The 13291-nt window shown below is 62.3% G+C and overlaps 3 protein-coding genes across 3 annotated transcripts; 1 reads left to right on the top strand and 2 right to left on the bottom strand.

The window, feature by feature from the left end:
• Positions 1–801: 801 nt before the first annotated feature.
• On the bottom strand, positions 802–5557 carry F751_1148 (hypothetical protein; the record flags this gene model as incomplete). Its single annotated transcript, XM_011401666.1, has 13 exons — positions 802–885; positions 1004–1200; positions 1400–1569; positions 1789–1882; positions 2392–2527; positions 2691–2769; positions 2905–2978; positions 3216–3386; positions 3642–3719; positions 3948–4058; positions 4213–4389; positions 4800–5030; positions 5438–5557. The coding sequence occupies 13 exons, from the start codon at positions 5555–5557 to the stop codon at positions 802–804; spliced, it is 1722 nt and encodes a 573-aa protein (XP_011399968.1).
• Positions 5558–6177: 620 nt separating this feature from the next.
• On the top strand, positions 6178–7732 carry F751_1147 (Chlorophyll a-b binding protein 4, chloroplastic; the record flags this gene model as incomplete). The annotated part of the gene is made up of 8 exons (XM_011401665.1): positions 6178–6230; positions 6371–6421; positions 6519–6673; positions 6800–6904; positions 7039–7114; positions 7259–7322; positions 7457–7551; positions 7687–7732. The coding sequence occupies 8 exons, from the start codon at positions 6178–6180 to the stop codon at positions 7730–7732; spliced, it is 645 nt and encodes a 214-aa protein (XP_011399967.1).
• A 331-nt stretch (positions 7733–8063) lies between these two features.
• Positions 8064–11435, bottom strand: F751_1146 (Monodehydroascorbate reductase; the record flags this gene model as incomplete). Its single annotated transcript, XM_011401664.1, has 12 exons — positions 8064–8158; positions 8390–8510; positions 8740–8845; positions 9102–9352; positions 9630–9691; positions 9801–9859; positions 10078–10172; positions 10397–10528; positions 10683–10801; positions 10938–11018; positions 11168–11219; positions 11307–11435. The coding sequence occupies 12 exons, from the start codon at positions 11433–11435 to the stop codon at positions 8064–8066; spliced, it is 1302 nt and encodes a 433-aa protein (XP_011399966.1).
• Between the last annotated feature and the right edge of the window lie 1856 nt (positions 11436–13291).

Below are 13291 nucleotides of genomic sequence, written 5' to 3'. Positions count from 1 at the left end.
GAATGGGTGTCATGATGAGGGTCTCTCCGTCGCCGTCTTGGACAGGCAGAAGAGAGAGGACGGGGTGCAGGAGATTCCCCTGTGGAAGAATGACGAAGTGGGAAGGCACACCTGGAGACACCCCCTGACACCACTGCTTGGCTGGTTGTAAAGGTAATGCACAGTGTCTGCCATGACCAACACTGCTGTGAAGGACAGAGTCAGACTGGGAAGGCACAGACCCCTCTTGTGATTCCGGGGAGGACAGGCATTGCCATGTACATCTTCAGGGCCGTGGTGTGCGAGCCTGGCCGAGAATCTGTCGGGATGAGCGGCACCCTGGGAATGCAGTTCTGAACAAGATTCGGCGTGCAGCTCGGCAGCCACAGCGCAGCGTATCAACACACCTTCAGCTGAACTGGCCTCTTGATAGCTTTCCATGCCTCACCAGGCAGCCACCCCCGCACTGGTGGCAACCCAGTCCCTGCCGCGCTCATTTCCGAGTCTCGGCCGTGCGCATGGCGCACGGGTGCCCGCTGCAAACAGGAGCGCAGGCAGTGCACAGCAGTGAGCAGGGACATGGGCCCCGGCACTCTCCCTCTCTTTACATGTCTGCACCCACACTCTGATTGGAAGGGTGTGATGCAAGTGAACCCGCGCCTCGCCGGGGCCCGCCCTGTTCTCGCCCCAGCACCCTGCTCTGGCCTCGTCTGGACTGCAGGTGGGCACGGTACCTAGATTCATCGCACAGGGATCGGCACCACGGGAACCCGGCTCGCTGCGGGCCCCACCGCCCCGGTGCGGAGCGACGGCTGCGCCCAGCTACGACACCCCGCTCTCCCCCTGGTCCTGCCCGTCTTCCTTGGGCTCCTTGTCGTATGTGCATGCTGCCACGTGAAACAGCCCCTGTGGGTGGCGGCAGGGTCAGGGCAGTCGGCCCAGGAGCCCTCTCACCCCTCCCTGACCCGGGCGGCGGCACAGCAAGCACGTGCATTGCGGCCAGGAACCCGCCCCGCCCACGCACCTGCTTGCCGGAGAGCTTGGTGACGGCAGCGACCTTGGACACATGTGCCTGCCACTGCGTCGCGCCGGCCCCTGCAGGCCTGGGATTGCTGTACCCCAGCGCGGTGGTGAGGTGGTGCAGGCCCCCCAAGCGCTCCACCGCCCGGGCAATGTCGTGCCTGCCGCACCGCACGAACGTCGTCTTGTGCGGCATGATGCCTGGTGGGAGCGGGATGGAGAGCTGGAGGGGGTGAGGAGGGGCCTGGGGCTGCTGCAGGGGTGGGGTTGTGTGATCCTTTCAGAGCCAGGAATCAGGCAAAGGGCGGTGATGGGATGCAAGCGCGCTCCAATGAGACGGGCACGAAGCGGGCAGGGGTGAGTCCTGCCGCGGGACACAGACAAGGCTCACACCACCCACCCTCTGGCAGGTGGTGCTCGATGATGAAGGCGCGGATCTCAGCGCGCACATTCTCCAGGTTGGACCAGTAGCCACGCGGTTTCCGGGCCCGCTTGGCGGCCGCCCATCCCAGCCTCGCCAGCACGACCGCCATGCCCCCATGCTGGGAGATGGCTTTCTCCAGGTGGGACCTGCGCATGAAGGGAGGGGGGCGCACTCAGAGAGAGGCAGCGTCGAGCCCGACTGAGACTTCGTGAGATGAGAGGCTGAAATTGAAGGACAGGGGTGGGGCAGCAGTCCCAAGAAGCCTGCATGGCAACTACGGCATGCAAACGCTTTACCCCGCGCCGCAAAGGCTAGCCAGCCGGTATTACATTTCACCGAGACCCCAACCCCACCCCCTCCCTCACCGCCCATCGGCGCGCAAGACATCCCGGGGCGGGATCATGCGATGCTTGCCATACGCGGCCTCCACCTCCTCGGCCAGGCGCCGGAAGCTCTCCTCTGCGGGCCAGGTGGAGTGGGAGGGGCAGGTTTGGACCCAGGTTCCACTGAATGCCCACTAAAGGTAGCCGCCCCTGCAATTGGGATACGAGCCACCCCTGTCACCCGGTCCAGAAACCGCGCAACACACTGCATGCGCAAGATTTCCCTTCACTGTCTCTGGAACTCCTGTGCCTCCACACCTTCTTGGTCAGAGGGGGTGGCGGTGGTGCCGGCAATCAAGTGTGCCTGTGATGGATAGGGTCATCCGTGAGGGGCTTGAGGGGACCCATGGCCTACACCATTTGAGCCCTCTCATGCCGCTGTACGCATGCCCTCCCCCAGACGCCAGACCCCAAAGACCTTATGGCCACGCACCTTCCTCTCGGCATGCTGCTTGATCGCCATCAGACTAGTTGTCAGCTCTCCACAGACAACCTGTGTGTGGGTTGGGGACCCTGGCGTGACAGTGGTGATGTCGAACCGCACCCCTGATGTATCCACAGCAGGGGAGATGGAGCCCCCCGCACCCAACTTTTCCGCCCCCCACCAAGCCAGCCAGTCAACCTTTTCCAGGAGGGGCTCCAGGACCTGCGTGACGGCCGCGCTGTGCTGCAGCTTGCCCTCGGCGGCATACGTAACCTTGCAGACAGGCACGCCCGTCTCCTGCGTGGCAGTGGGGATTGGGCAGCGGGTTATGGCGGGGGCCTGGCCTGGACCCCTTGACACCATACCAGGGCAGAAGGGGCATGGGAGCCATGCACCAATGAGTATAGAAGGTGCCGCCGCCCCCCCCCCCGCCCTCCCTGCCTTCCCCGCACATCCCCACCTCCTCGACGTCGTCCTCCACCATCCATTTGCCACGGAAGAAGTCGAGGTCGCCCTCCACCTGCCGGAACTGGATTTCTCTGCGCACAATGGGGGTTGTAAGACGGCGACGAAGAGGTGGAAACAGAAGGAGTCGCTTGCTCTGTCTCAATGCTCACGGACATGCATGCCCTGCAACATCCCAGCCGCCAGGCTCCCTTCCGCCCAGCGCGCACCTCTGCTCCTTCTCCAGGACTTCCATCACCGCCTGCGCCTGGAGCGACAGGTATCCCACCCGCTTGCTGCAGACCTGGCCGTCAGGAGGCGGAGGAGGGGAAGGAGTTGGGTGACTGCGGCTCCAGGCAGGGGTAACAACTGGAGGGTGGTGGCAAGAGGGACCCGCCGGGCAATACCTCCATCATGCTTCCGTCCCAGCGCCAATGCGCAAGGGATGTGGGTGTGCGGATGCCGCTTCATGCAGCGCCCCAGCACCGACCTGGCGGAGGCGGAGGAGACCATGCGCGGGTCCGGGCCGCCGCGGGAGCACCTCGCTGGTCTCCAGGCTGGGGATGATGCCGGGCAGGTCACTGTAGCCTGTCAGGGCCTCCCAGATGACGGCGCGGGGGGCGTGGACGGCCACGCTGGCGACCACGCGGCGATGCAGTGAAGAAAGCTCGTCCAGGCGTCGCAGATGCACCTGCACGCCCTGGGGCGCTCCCTGTGGGATCAAACGGTGTCCGAGAAGCAGGTGAAGGGGGGTGGGAGGGGGAATGTCGGCGGAGAAGGAAGGCTTTGTGGTCTGGCCAATCGGGATAGCAGCTTGAGCGCCAGGGCAAACGGGGAGCATGGTCTGCAGGCGACGCTGAGCTCATGCCTTGCCAGCTCGGGACAAGGGGTGGCGCCCGTTACCTCTGCGCAGGTACGAGATGCACACCCATCCCGAATCCCTGCACTCCTCGCCTCTGCAGCGCACCTCTGTTACGGGCCCAGGCACCCTGGCAGGCAGCGGGACGGAGGCGATGCCGAGGTACGATGGCCGCGCAGCAGCCTCCTGTCAGGGGGAAGGGGATGGAATGGAATCGAGGGATCCACATAGGAGGGCGTGGCAGTCCACATGCTCCACGCATGAGATCGGGAGTCATGACCTCAGAGCCTCTGCAAGGACGTCCCCCGCCCCTTGCCATCCACGGCCACAAGGTTTTCCATCCTCGCGCCCCAAAAGCAGGGCCTCCCTGACCCCCGATGTGTCCCCCGCGCCAGCACCCCTCGACCCCCTCACCCAGGCCTTGGAGTCCTGGGCGGAGCCAAAGGACCAGGGCTTTGCGGAGGAGGAGTCTTCCTGGACATCCGAGGAGGCAGCGCTGTCCTCACGCTCCCTGCCCCTCTCCAGCTGTGGATCGGGATGGAGGGGAGTCATGGCACCATGCCACCCTCGTCTGCGTCCATTAGGACCCTGCGCAATCATCCCTGGATCACCTTGCCGCTCTCCTGGCGCCGTGCTCAGGGCTCCGCCAGCACGACTCCCTGACGGCCCCCCCCCACACCTGGACGGCTCGGGCCGCGATGGCCGCCAAGTTCTGCGCCAGTCCGTTCTTCACCATGTAGGCCACGATGCTGCGCGGCAGCGGCCAGTTGAGGACCACCGTGGCCTCGTACACCAGCCGCGTCGCTGGCCGCCCACGATGCAGGGTGGCGGTGACAGACCAGCACCCCGCAAAGTCCTGGGAGCGGGTGCGTGGAGGGGTCCGGAGGAGGGGGAGGGAGGTGGGCAGCCAGTGCACGCACAGCGCAGGACTCCTCATCCTGACACACAGCCTGACTGTTGAGAAGCAGCGTGCGAAAGGGGGGAGCGCATGCAGAGAGGGGCAGGCGTGATCGTGCACCGCCTTGCGCCATGCCAGCACAATCGAAGCCAGCACGAAACCCATGCCGTGCTGCATGCCAGGGCTGCATGTCAGCCCACGCCAGGCCGATGGAGCCCCGGAGCCAGCTCTGCCCCTGGTGCCGGTCCCTGGCACCAGATGCCGGCTCCGCCCCTCCAACTCAGCCCCACCCCTCGTCTCCCGCCGCAGCCCCAACCGAGCACCCTCTGTCCAACCCCTCCCAACTCACCCCCCCACTGCCAGCCCACCTTGAAGTCGCCCTCCACCATCCGGAACTTGGCCTTGCGCACCCCCACGCCGTCCTGCCAGAGCACCAGGTCCAGCAGCGCCTGGGCCTGGAGGTGCCAGAGGAAGCTGTGGGCGCTGCCACGCTGCAGGACCTGCAGGCGGCCCACGTGGGGGCGGGCCACCACCTGGCAGGCCGTCAGGTTTGGAAGAAAGGACGGCAGGCGCTCAAAGTCCAGCAGCACGTCCCACACCTGCGAGGCAGGCGGGCGCGAGGGCGTAGGGGTAGGCAGAGGGGCGAGAATGTCCGCAGGGACTGCACAGTGCCGCGGCTCTCTTCCCTGCTTCTCACAGCCGTCGCAGCCCATGCCAACTCTTCATCTGGAGCATACCCCTTCCCTAGATGCATGTCGCCACCGCCCACCCCAGGGCCTCCTCCCGTCTTGTTACCGTCTGGCATGGGGCGTCCACCAGAATCTCAGCCGTGACCCTGCCGGTGCTGTGCTGTGAGTCGCCATCTTCTATCTCTAGGCTGGACAGCACCCCACCAGACGCAGCCACGCCTGTGCAGGGCGAAGGATTTGCGCGAAAGAGGTTGGCCGGGGGGGCAATGCAGGCCGTGGGAGCCATGCATGCTTCCCTCGAACTCGTAGAGCCTCACCAGCTCCTCGCCCGGCATGGAAGGTGGTCTGGCGTTTGATGGCTTGTTGAGCAGTGCCCCCGTGCCGCACACTGCCGCAAGCATGCCCAAAGGGAGCGACACCTCGACCCAGCCCCGCATGGGCCCCGAAAGACCACACACAAACAGCGCTCCCTCCTCGCTTGGAGGCCGCCCCAAAGCCTACTTGCACTGATTGCATGTCGGATTCATCTCATTTATTCAGAGGTATGCTGCTTTCGGACTGATTTGGCCGTGGGGTCCCAATCGATTTTCGAGCCTCAGGAGGCCCCGGTCCGAGCCCCAAGGCGCACACATGACAAGACCGCCCAGGGCGAATCGCAATCCGATCTTCGGGGAGGGTCCCCAGCGGGTCCCATCTTCTGCCTCCCAAAGCTCGAGTTTCGCCCCCCAGCCCCAAAACCAGAGATAGAACAGCCCATTCCAGGCCAGGCTCCTGGTGCGATGCAGACTTTCACGCTCACGCGGACCCCCCTGTGCCGCCCGGCCCATGCCCGACAGGTTGGTGATGCCGGGGTGGTGGGCGTGGATGTAGCTCACCGCGCTTGTCCTTCACCTCCCTACTTACGTCTCATCTTCAGGCTAGGACCCCTGTCCGGGTGCATGCGGAGGCGCGGCCCCTGTGGCAGCCGGGGGCCAAAGCCCCCGCCCACCTCGATGGATCCCTGCCAGGTGCGCAACGAGGCGGCCAACGGTGCTGTCCCCAGCTTGCATGCGTACCGATGAAGCGCAAGAAACTAATCCTCCACATCTCCTCACTCGTGCAGGAGAGTAAGTGGGCGAACGGAGGGGGGCTCTGGTCTCCAGGGATCTTGATTCCGGGCATGGGCATGCGGGGTTCCTTGCAATGAATGCAGGGCCGCGATGCTCGTGCACTCATATCCGAGCCCACTCATGTCCACATGCCCTCTGCAGCTACGGCTTCGACCCCCTGAGCCTTGGCGTGAACAAGAAGGCGCTGGACTGGTGAGTTGCAGGATGGGAACCCAAAGGGATCTGACATGTAAAGTTGGCTTGGTCCTCTGACCCATCACCACCCTCTCTGGCCTTCGCTTCGTCTCAGGTTCCGCAATGCTGAGCTCAACAACGGGCGCTGGGCCATGCTGGGCGTGGCGGGCATCCTCATCCCTGGCCTGCTGACCAAGATTGGCATCCTCAACGTGCCAGAGTGGTACGATGCTGGTCTCGTCTCGCAGCAGAACTCCTCCATCCCCTTCAGTGAGCAGGGTTTGTGGTGGGAGAAGGGTATGAGTTCTGATTCGGGCGCAGTTCACCCGTCGCGCGCCAGCTCTCAGGGAATGATGCCAGTGTGTAACCTGCTCCCTCCCTCCCCTCAACCCACAGAGCCCCTGCTCCTCATCGAGCTCTTTGCCTTCAACTTTGTGGAGCTGAAGCGCCTGAAGGACATCCAGAAGCCTGGGAGCCAGGGGGAGCCAGGCTCTTTCCTGGGTGAGGCGGCTGCTGTGGGAAGGGGTAGTGTGCTTGATGGCCACCAGAGTCAGGGATGCTTGGCACACTTCCCAGCATCATCGCACTCTGCGCCTTGCTTCATCCCCTGTGCCCCCACATGACATCTTGCCCAGGATTCGAGAGTCAGTTCAAGGGGACTGGCGTATCTGGGTACCCCGGCCACATCTTCGACCCCCTGGGCTTCTCCAAGTAGGTGGTTTCCCGGAGAGGGCTGGAGGGGTCCAGTGTGCTCTGTTGTCGTGCATGGCGACAAGGGTGCACATGTGCATGGCACGCTCCCAGGATGTTGCTGAGATCCGCTGGTCTGATCGCGAAAGCCTCCCACCCTTGCAGCACCTCGGAGGCGAACCTCAATGAGCTCAAGCTCAAGGAGATCAAGAATGGCCGTCTGGCAATGGTAGGGGCTCTGGGATGAGTGAGGGGGGGATGCGGAACCTGCGCTCAGCTCTCTACCTTGTATACGACACATGCCATAGTGTTCTCCAGTTCCATTGCCCCCCCCCCCCCCTCGCCCCTCCTCACTCCCTGCAGCTGGCCTTCCTGGGCTTTGTCGCCCAGGCCAAGGCCACCGGCAAGGGCCCCATCACCAACCTGTTTGAGCACATTGGCGACCCATGGCACAACAAGTGGGTGAATGGGTGCTGCCTTGCCGGGTGGGTGCTGCCCCTGGTGGGTGCGAGGTTGTGACATTCGATTCAGCAACTTTCTGCTCGAGCAGGTTTCCCTCAGCACTCATGTCCCCAACCCCGCATTCCCTGCAGCTTCACGACCAACGGCGCATCGCTGCCCATCGACGTCTTCGCATAGGAGTCTCGCTGAGGCGGAGACAGCACGTACGAGCCCCTGGTCTTGCCTGGTGCCATGAATTCCTGTAGACTCTGTGCCCTGCGGTCTCCACCGTTCTGAGAAGATGATGCTTCTTGTGTAACAGAACAGCCAGTCAACACGAGGGTACATGGGTGACGAGGTGTGATGCAGGATGGCTGCTAATAGCGCAGTTCTGCCGGGGCCTGTTGAAAATAGATGAGCATGCTCCTTCGTCTTCTCTGCTTGGAAAACAGAGCCTAGACTTTCCTCACGCAAGGTGTCACTTCCCTTCCTCGATGTGGCGAGGCAAGGCGCACCTCCTCTCCCATGCTCAAAGAGAGGCCGCAAAGGCCAGACCCTGTGCCTGGAGGTCGCTGGGGGCCTTGGCCTTGGTCTGGATGACCTTCTTGATGGCCGCATTCTCCTCTGCAGGTGGGCGTGGGGAGGGCCCGATGAACCGAAGCAGTACACGCGAAAAAGTCCTGCAAAAATGCCTTTTCCCTGGCGCACAGTCCGTCCCCTATCCATCTGCCCGCGCCTCCCCCCAGCCACACCAGAGCCAGCACAGGACACGTATGACCATCGCCCCATCCCGGCACCTGTGCATCCAGCCCCCAACAATAATCCCCGACCCACACTCCTGACTCAGCTACTCACCCTCACTCCCGCTCTCCAGGAAAGCGCCAACCACGGTCCCATCCTTGATCCAGTACGCGCCAAACTTGCCGCTGGACTGGTCGCCAAAGTGCACGGGGTCCCCCTGGGACTGCCCATAGAACTGTGGAGCAGAGGTGTGTTGTTTACGTGAGTGTGTGTTCATAAAAGAGAGGTCTGACCCGGAGGGCGTCGCCTCCATGGCACACACTATTGCAGAGCACAGAGAGCTGCCTCACAGCAAGTGCCGCTTTCGCCTCGTACCACGGTCTTGCACAGTCCATTGCATCCCAGTGCAATCTCAACTCCTGCACTCCTACCCCCCCCTTTGCCCTCTTTCCTCCTGGGCCCACCTGCCAGGACAGATCAAACTCGCGGCTGTAGAAGAAGGGCAGGTAGTCGTACTCGGGCTGGGTGCCCGGGGTCAGGATCTCACGGGCCACGTACGCCCCAGTCAGCCTGGGAAAGGAGGAACATGGGGTCCAGGGCGGTGGGCGTGGGAAGGCAGTGGGATCGCCGTTGGGGCACCAAGGTGGGCACCTGGCGCCCCGGCCCTCCACCCTGTCGAGCGCGCTGGTGGCTTAGGCGCGGCAACCACCAAGGTGGTCAGACCCCAATCACGCCGCGCTCTGGCACCCCATCCTGGATCAGTGAGTGCTCCGTCCCCACCCTACTACCCCAGCATCTCAATCCCCCCCCTCCCCCCTTTACACACCTTGCATTGGTCACATGCTCCTGGCGTGTGAGCTCCCCCGTGAAGGCCGGCTTGAAGGCCGCCACGTCGCCCACGGCAAATACGCCTGGCGCCGAGGTTTGCAACCTGCCGTCCACCTTGATGCCACCAGGGGGGCCCTCCAGCAGGTCCACGGCGCCCTTGAACAGCTCCACGTTGGGCCGGGCGCCCGTCCCCACCACCACCAGGTCCACCGGCAGGCGCTTCCCGCTCTTCAGCACGGCGGTGGTGACCTGAAGGATGAGGGGGAAAAGGGATGGGGAGGCTGCCGGGGGGGGTGCTGCGATGGGCAACACCCGGGAAGGGAGATGGAGGCAAAGCACGCCGACAAGGGGAGGACTCTGACATGCACCCGAGACGGTGTGTTGGCGTGTGCAGCATCCTCGGAGTCCCCCCTCGCTGGGACACAAGTACAAGCAGTCGCTTGAGCCTAATGCCTGTGCCTTCCAAGATTGCACAGGAATGCCCCCAAGTCACATCCAACACCCGTGCACCCTTCAGCCCACCCACCTTGCCGTCTGTGCCCTCCAGGGCCGTCACCAGATCCTTCTTGATCAGCTTGACGCCCTTGCCTGCAAGCATGGGCCGCGTCGAGCATGCACATGAGCCATCAGGAAGTCTGCACTCAACTCTCCTGCAACACCTTGAGCTACAAGTTGCACAGATGCATCAGCTCATCACCTTCGTAGTACTTCTCGTAGAATCCAGCCAGCTCAGGGGTCAGCAGCCGCTCCATCAGCCTGAGGTGGTGTGTGTTGGCAGAGTACATGATGTGATGATGTACTTTATAGGCCAGCAGGCTCAAGGCCGCCAGCCATGCAGCGCCGCGCAAGGAGGGACAAATTTCAGCATCTGGCCATGCCACAAGACTGGTGCACAGCCCTGCCAACCCCACTGCGAGGGCGACAGAGTGCACGGCATGAACGCTCAGACACCCAGCCTCCAATCCGTGAGCTACCTGCTCTCAGGGAAGACGAGCGTCAGGTTCACGCCATGCTTCACCAGACCGGCCCCAACCTCCATGCCAATGTAGCCGCCCCCGACGATCACAATCTGCAAGTGGGGGAATCTGGCGATATTCATCCCGGGAGACTACTGGTCATTGTACAGGAGGAATATGACCTGTCCAACCCCAGCATGCCTGATCGACGATAGCTAGCAGAGACAATGATACACACGCCGAGACAGGTTTCCAAACTCCAATGGACAAACCCGCTTTTAATCCCAACAATAAACTACCCAGTCTCCCAAATCCGCCCAGCTCCAACCGCACGCACGTTAACATCTGGCCCCTTCTTCTTGGCCTCTGCGATGCCCTCCAAAAGAGCATCGGCATCAGCGACCTTCCTCAGGTAGTAGACACCCTCAAGGTCAGCACCTGGAGTCTTGAAGTCCTCCAGCCGGGTCACCTAAAAGGACAACCGAGAAAGGCCAGCACACTTTAAGGATGGGTTCAGGAGGACAGAAATGGCCCAGCACAGACACGTACATGCATGCATGCATGCCATTGTGGCAAGTGGGCCCAGTCTGTACACCAGAAAACCACCAGGGCATGGCGCGCACCCGAGCGCCAGTGCCAATGACGAGTTTCTCAAAAGAGATGGCGGTGCCATCCTCAGTCGTGAGCGTCTTGTTCTTCAGGTCGGCCGATTTGATTGCTGTCTCCGTCAGGTACTCGATGCCTGCAGGGCAAGACAATGTCGTGTGAATGATTACAATGGTGAAGTGGCTGATAATGCTGCGCACAACAACCTCCCCACTGTCTCTGCTCAATCAGTCTTGCTACCAACAATCGATATCCATCAGCAAGCCTCCCACCGTGGCTGGAGTACCAGGTCGGATCTTGACGCTCCCCGCCCACACCCACAGAGGTGTAGAATCCAGGGAGCCGAGCGGCACCTGGAGCATGGCAAGGTCAGGTGTTGGTTGGTAGGTGCCAAGGAGCGCTGGCAGACATGTAGGTATCCACCCAAATATATTCTGAGCGCCCGAATTTAGAGATTCACTCTCAAAACACGACCGGTTGCACGCATGCAAGACCAGCTCACCCTCGGGGAACAGGTAGGCCTTGCTCAGTGCAGGACGCTCGTAGGCGACCACCTGCAAGTTGCACGGTGCGCATGGAGCGTCAACTTCGGGTCCTTGATGACATCTACTCCACTTCACCACGAATTCAGTATTGCTCACCGTGTCATCGGAGATGATGGCGAGATCGCTCCCCTTGCCCCCTTCCTTGATCCACTCCCGAGCGAAGTAGCCGCTGGCCACTCCTCCCCCCAGCAACACGGTCGAGAACGATTTTGATGCGGCAGACATGCTGAAATTTGATGCGAGCTTCCCGTGGACGGGGGGGTTCCCGGACAAATAGGCGCGCTGTGCGGTTGCGCTGTGGTGCCCTGGCGTTGTCGGAAAGGCGGGGCGCAGGCTGGGATATCTTCCAAAGACACTGATTCCTTTTCCTATGAGGGGTCTCATGTCCGACTTTTGTGCTCCTCCCGCGCGACTGGCCTGTGTCTGAGGTCCTGCGTGTGCCAGCCAAGAAGCGCGTCGCAGCTTCCGTCACACTCCCAAGCGTGGGAGAGCGCGTACGTCTCATGTGGCAGATTCTGCCACAACAGAGTAGTTTGTTCCATTCACTGCAGTCGCGTGGGCTGTGGAGAACAGCAGGTCTAATACCGCCGAGTCCAGGTAATCGGGACGACCTTTCTCCAGCCTTCATGCAGGACCAGGGTCGCTTGCCCGAGCTCTTGCACCCGCCGGTATGCTTTTGAGATAGTTTGTCCGCGGCATGCGCGCAATGGTTTCGCCCTCTTGTATCCCAGCCGAGACGTCATGGGCTGCTGCACGGACGTTATTTGTCTGCCCTGCAACCTCATCTGCAGCATTTTCGACGCCCTCCTCGTCATCGTCTGCTGCCCCTGCCGCTGCTGCTGTGGCTGCCCGAAGACCAGTTCGGAGGAGGCCAGGGAAAGGGCACAGCCCCACGCGCACCATCACCATCACCAGCACCCAGTGGCAGCACCAGCCCCCCAGCATATTCCAGCCCCACAGCAGGGTTACAAGGCCCCAGTCATCGCATCTTCGCCTCCCACGCGACCCGGCAAGTGGTGAAGGGAATCTTATTCACACCTTGAACAACTGTGATTGTGCAGTAGCAAGTATTATGCATGGGCGCTGTTTGGCTGATCACCTTGTCAGAGCTCCTTGCACTCTGTGATTTTAAACAAGCAGTTGCAACAGTGCATTCCCCCACTGTGTGCTGTGAGTTCCTTGTCCCTTGACTTCTTGATTCCATCCCGCTTGGTATGTTGGGCATCCCTGCCATGTAAAGCATAGCATATCCCGTGGACTTGATGGCTCAATCGTTTTACTGGAAGGTATGAATGGGAGCTCTGGTGGCTCCCTGTAGTTCTCCAGACGTGTCGCCCTTCCTGAGGTTGTGGACAGCAAGAGATCCCACGCCGTTGGACTACCTCATCTCACCATGCTTACCCCCCTCATACACGTCTTCCGCCTTCTCAGTCCTGGCACCCACCAACGCGGCATTCGCTTCCGCCCTTGGATCTGGCCTCCTGACAGAGGGGCAACTCCAGGACCCCGTCTTCCTCAAGCCCCTGCTCGAGAACACCCTGGTACCAGGCCAGCTGAAGCTGGCAGACTTGGAGGCAGCGCCCTCCGTCGACACCCTGAGCGGGGGCTTGGTGCCCGTCACATCGTCCGGGCCAGGTTTGACACCAGGGGCAACTGTTGGACCGGGGTGGTTCTGTCCAGCTGCATGCACTCAGGCTGGTCCACCTGTTGCAATGTGGCAAGCCCCATGGCCCTGCCCACCCCAGGGAATGTGGCGGTAGGAGGCGCCACCATCGTCCTTGCAGACCTCTTGGCAACGGAGGGTGTGCTTCACATGCTCAGTGGCTTCCCTGGTCTCGGGGAAACGGCACCACCTCCGGAGCTGGAGCCTGTGCTGCCGCCCATAGTGACTCCAAGTCCCAGACCCAGCCCCAGCCCCTCCCCGAGTCCAAGCCCTAGTCCCAGTCCCAGTCCGTCTCCCGGTCCCAGTCCCAGTCCCAGTCCATCTCCCAGTCCATCTCCCAGCCCTTCTCCCAACCCGTCCCCCAGCCCCAGCCCCTCTCCCAGCCCGTCTCCCAGCCCCAGTCCGTCTCCCAGTCCAA

The sequence above is a fragment of the Auxenochlorella protothecoides genome (genome assembly GCF_000733215.1).
Source record: "Auxenochlorella protothecoides strain 0710 unplaced genomic scaffold scaffold123, whole genome shotgun sequence".
NCBI classification, from domain to species: Eukaryota; Viridiplantae; Chlorophyta; class Trebouxiophyceae; order Chlorellales; family Chlorellaceae; genus Auxenochlorella; species Auxenochlorella protothecoides.
This window is presented reverse-complemented; position numbering and strand designations above follow the sequence as displayed.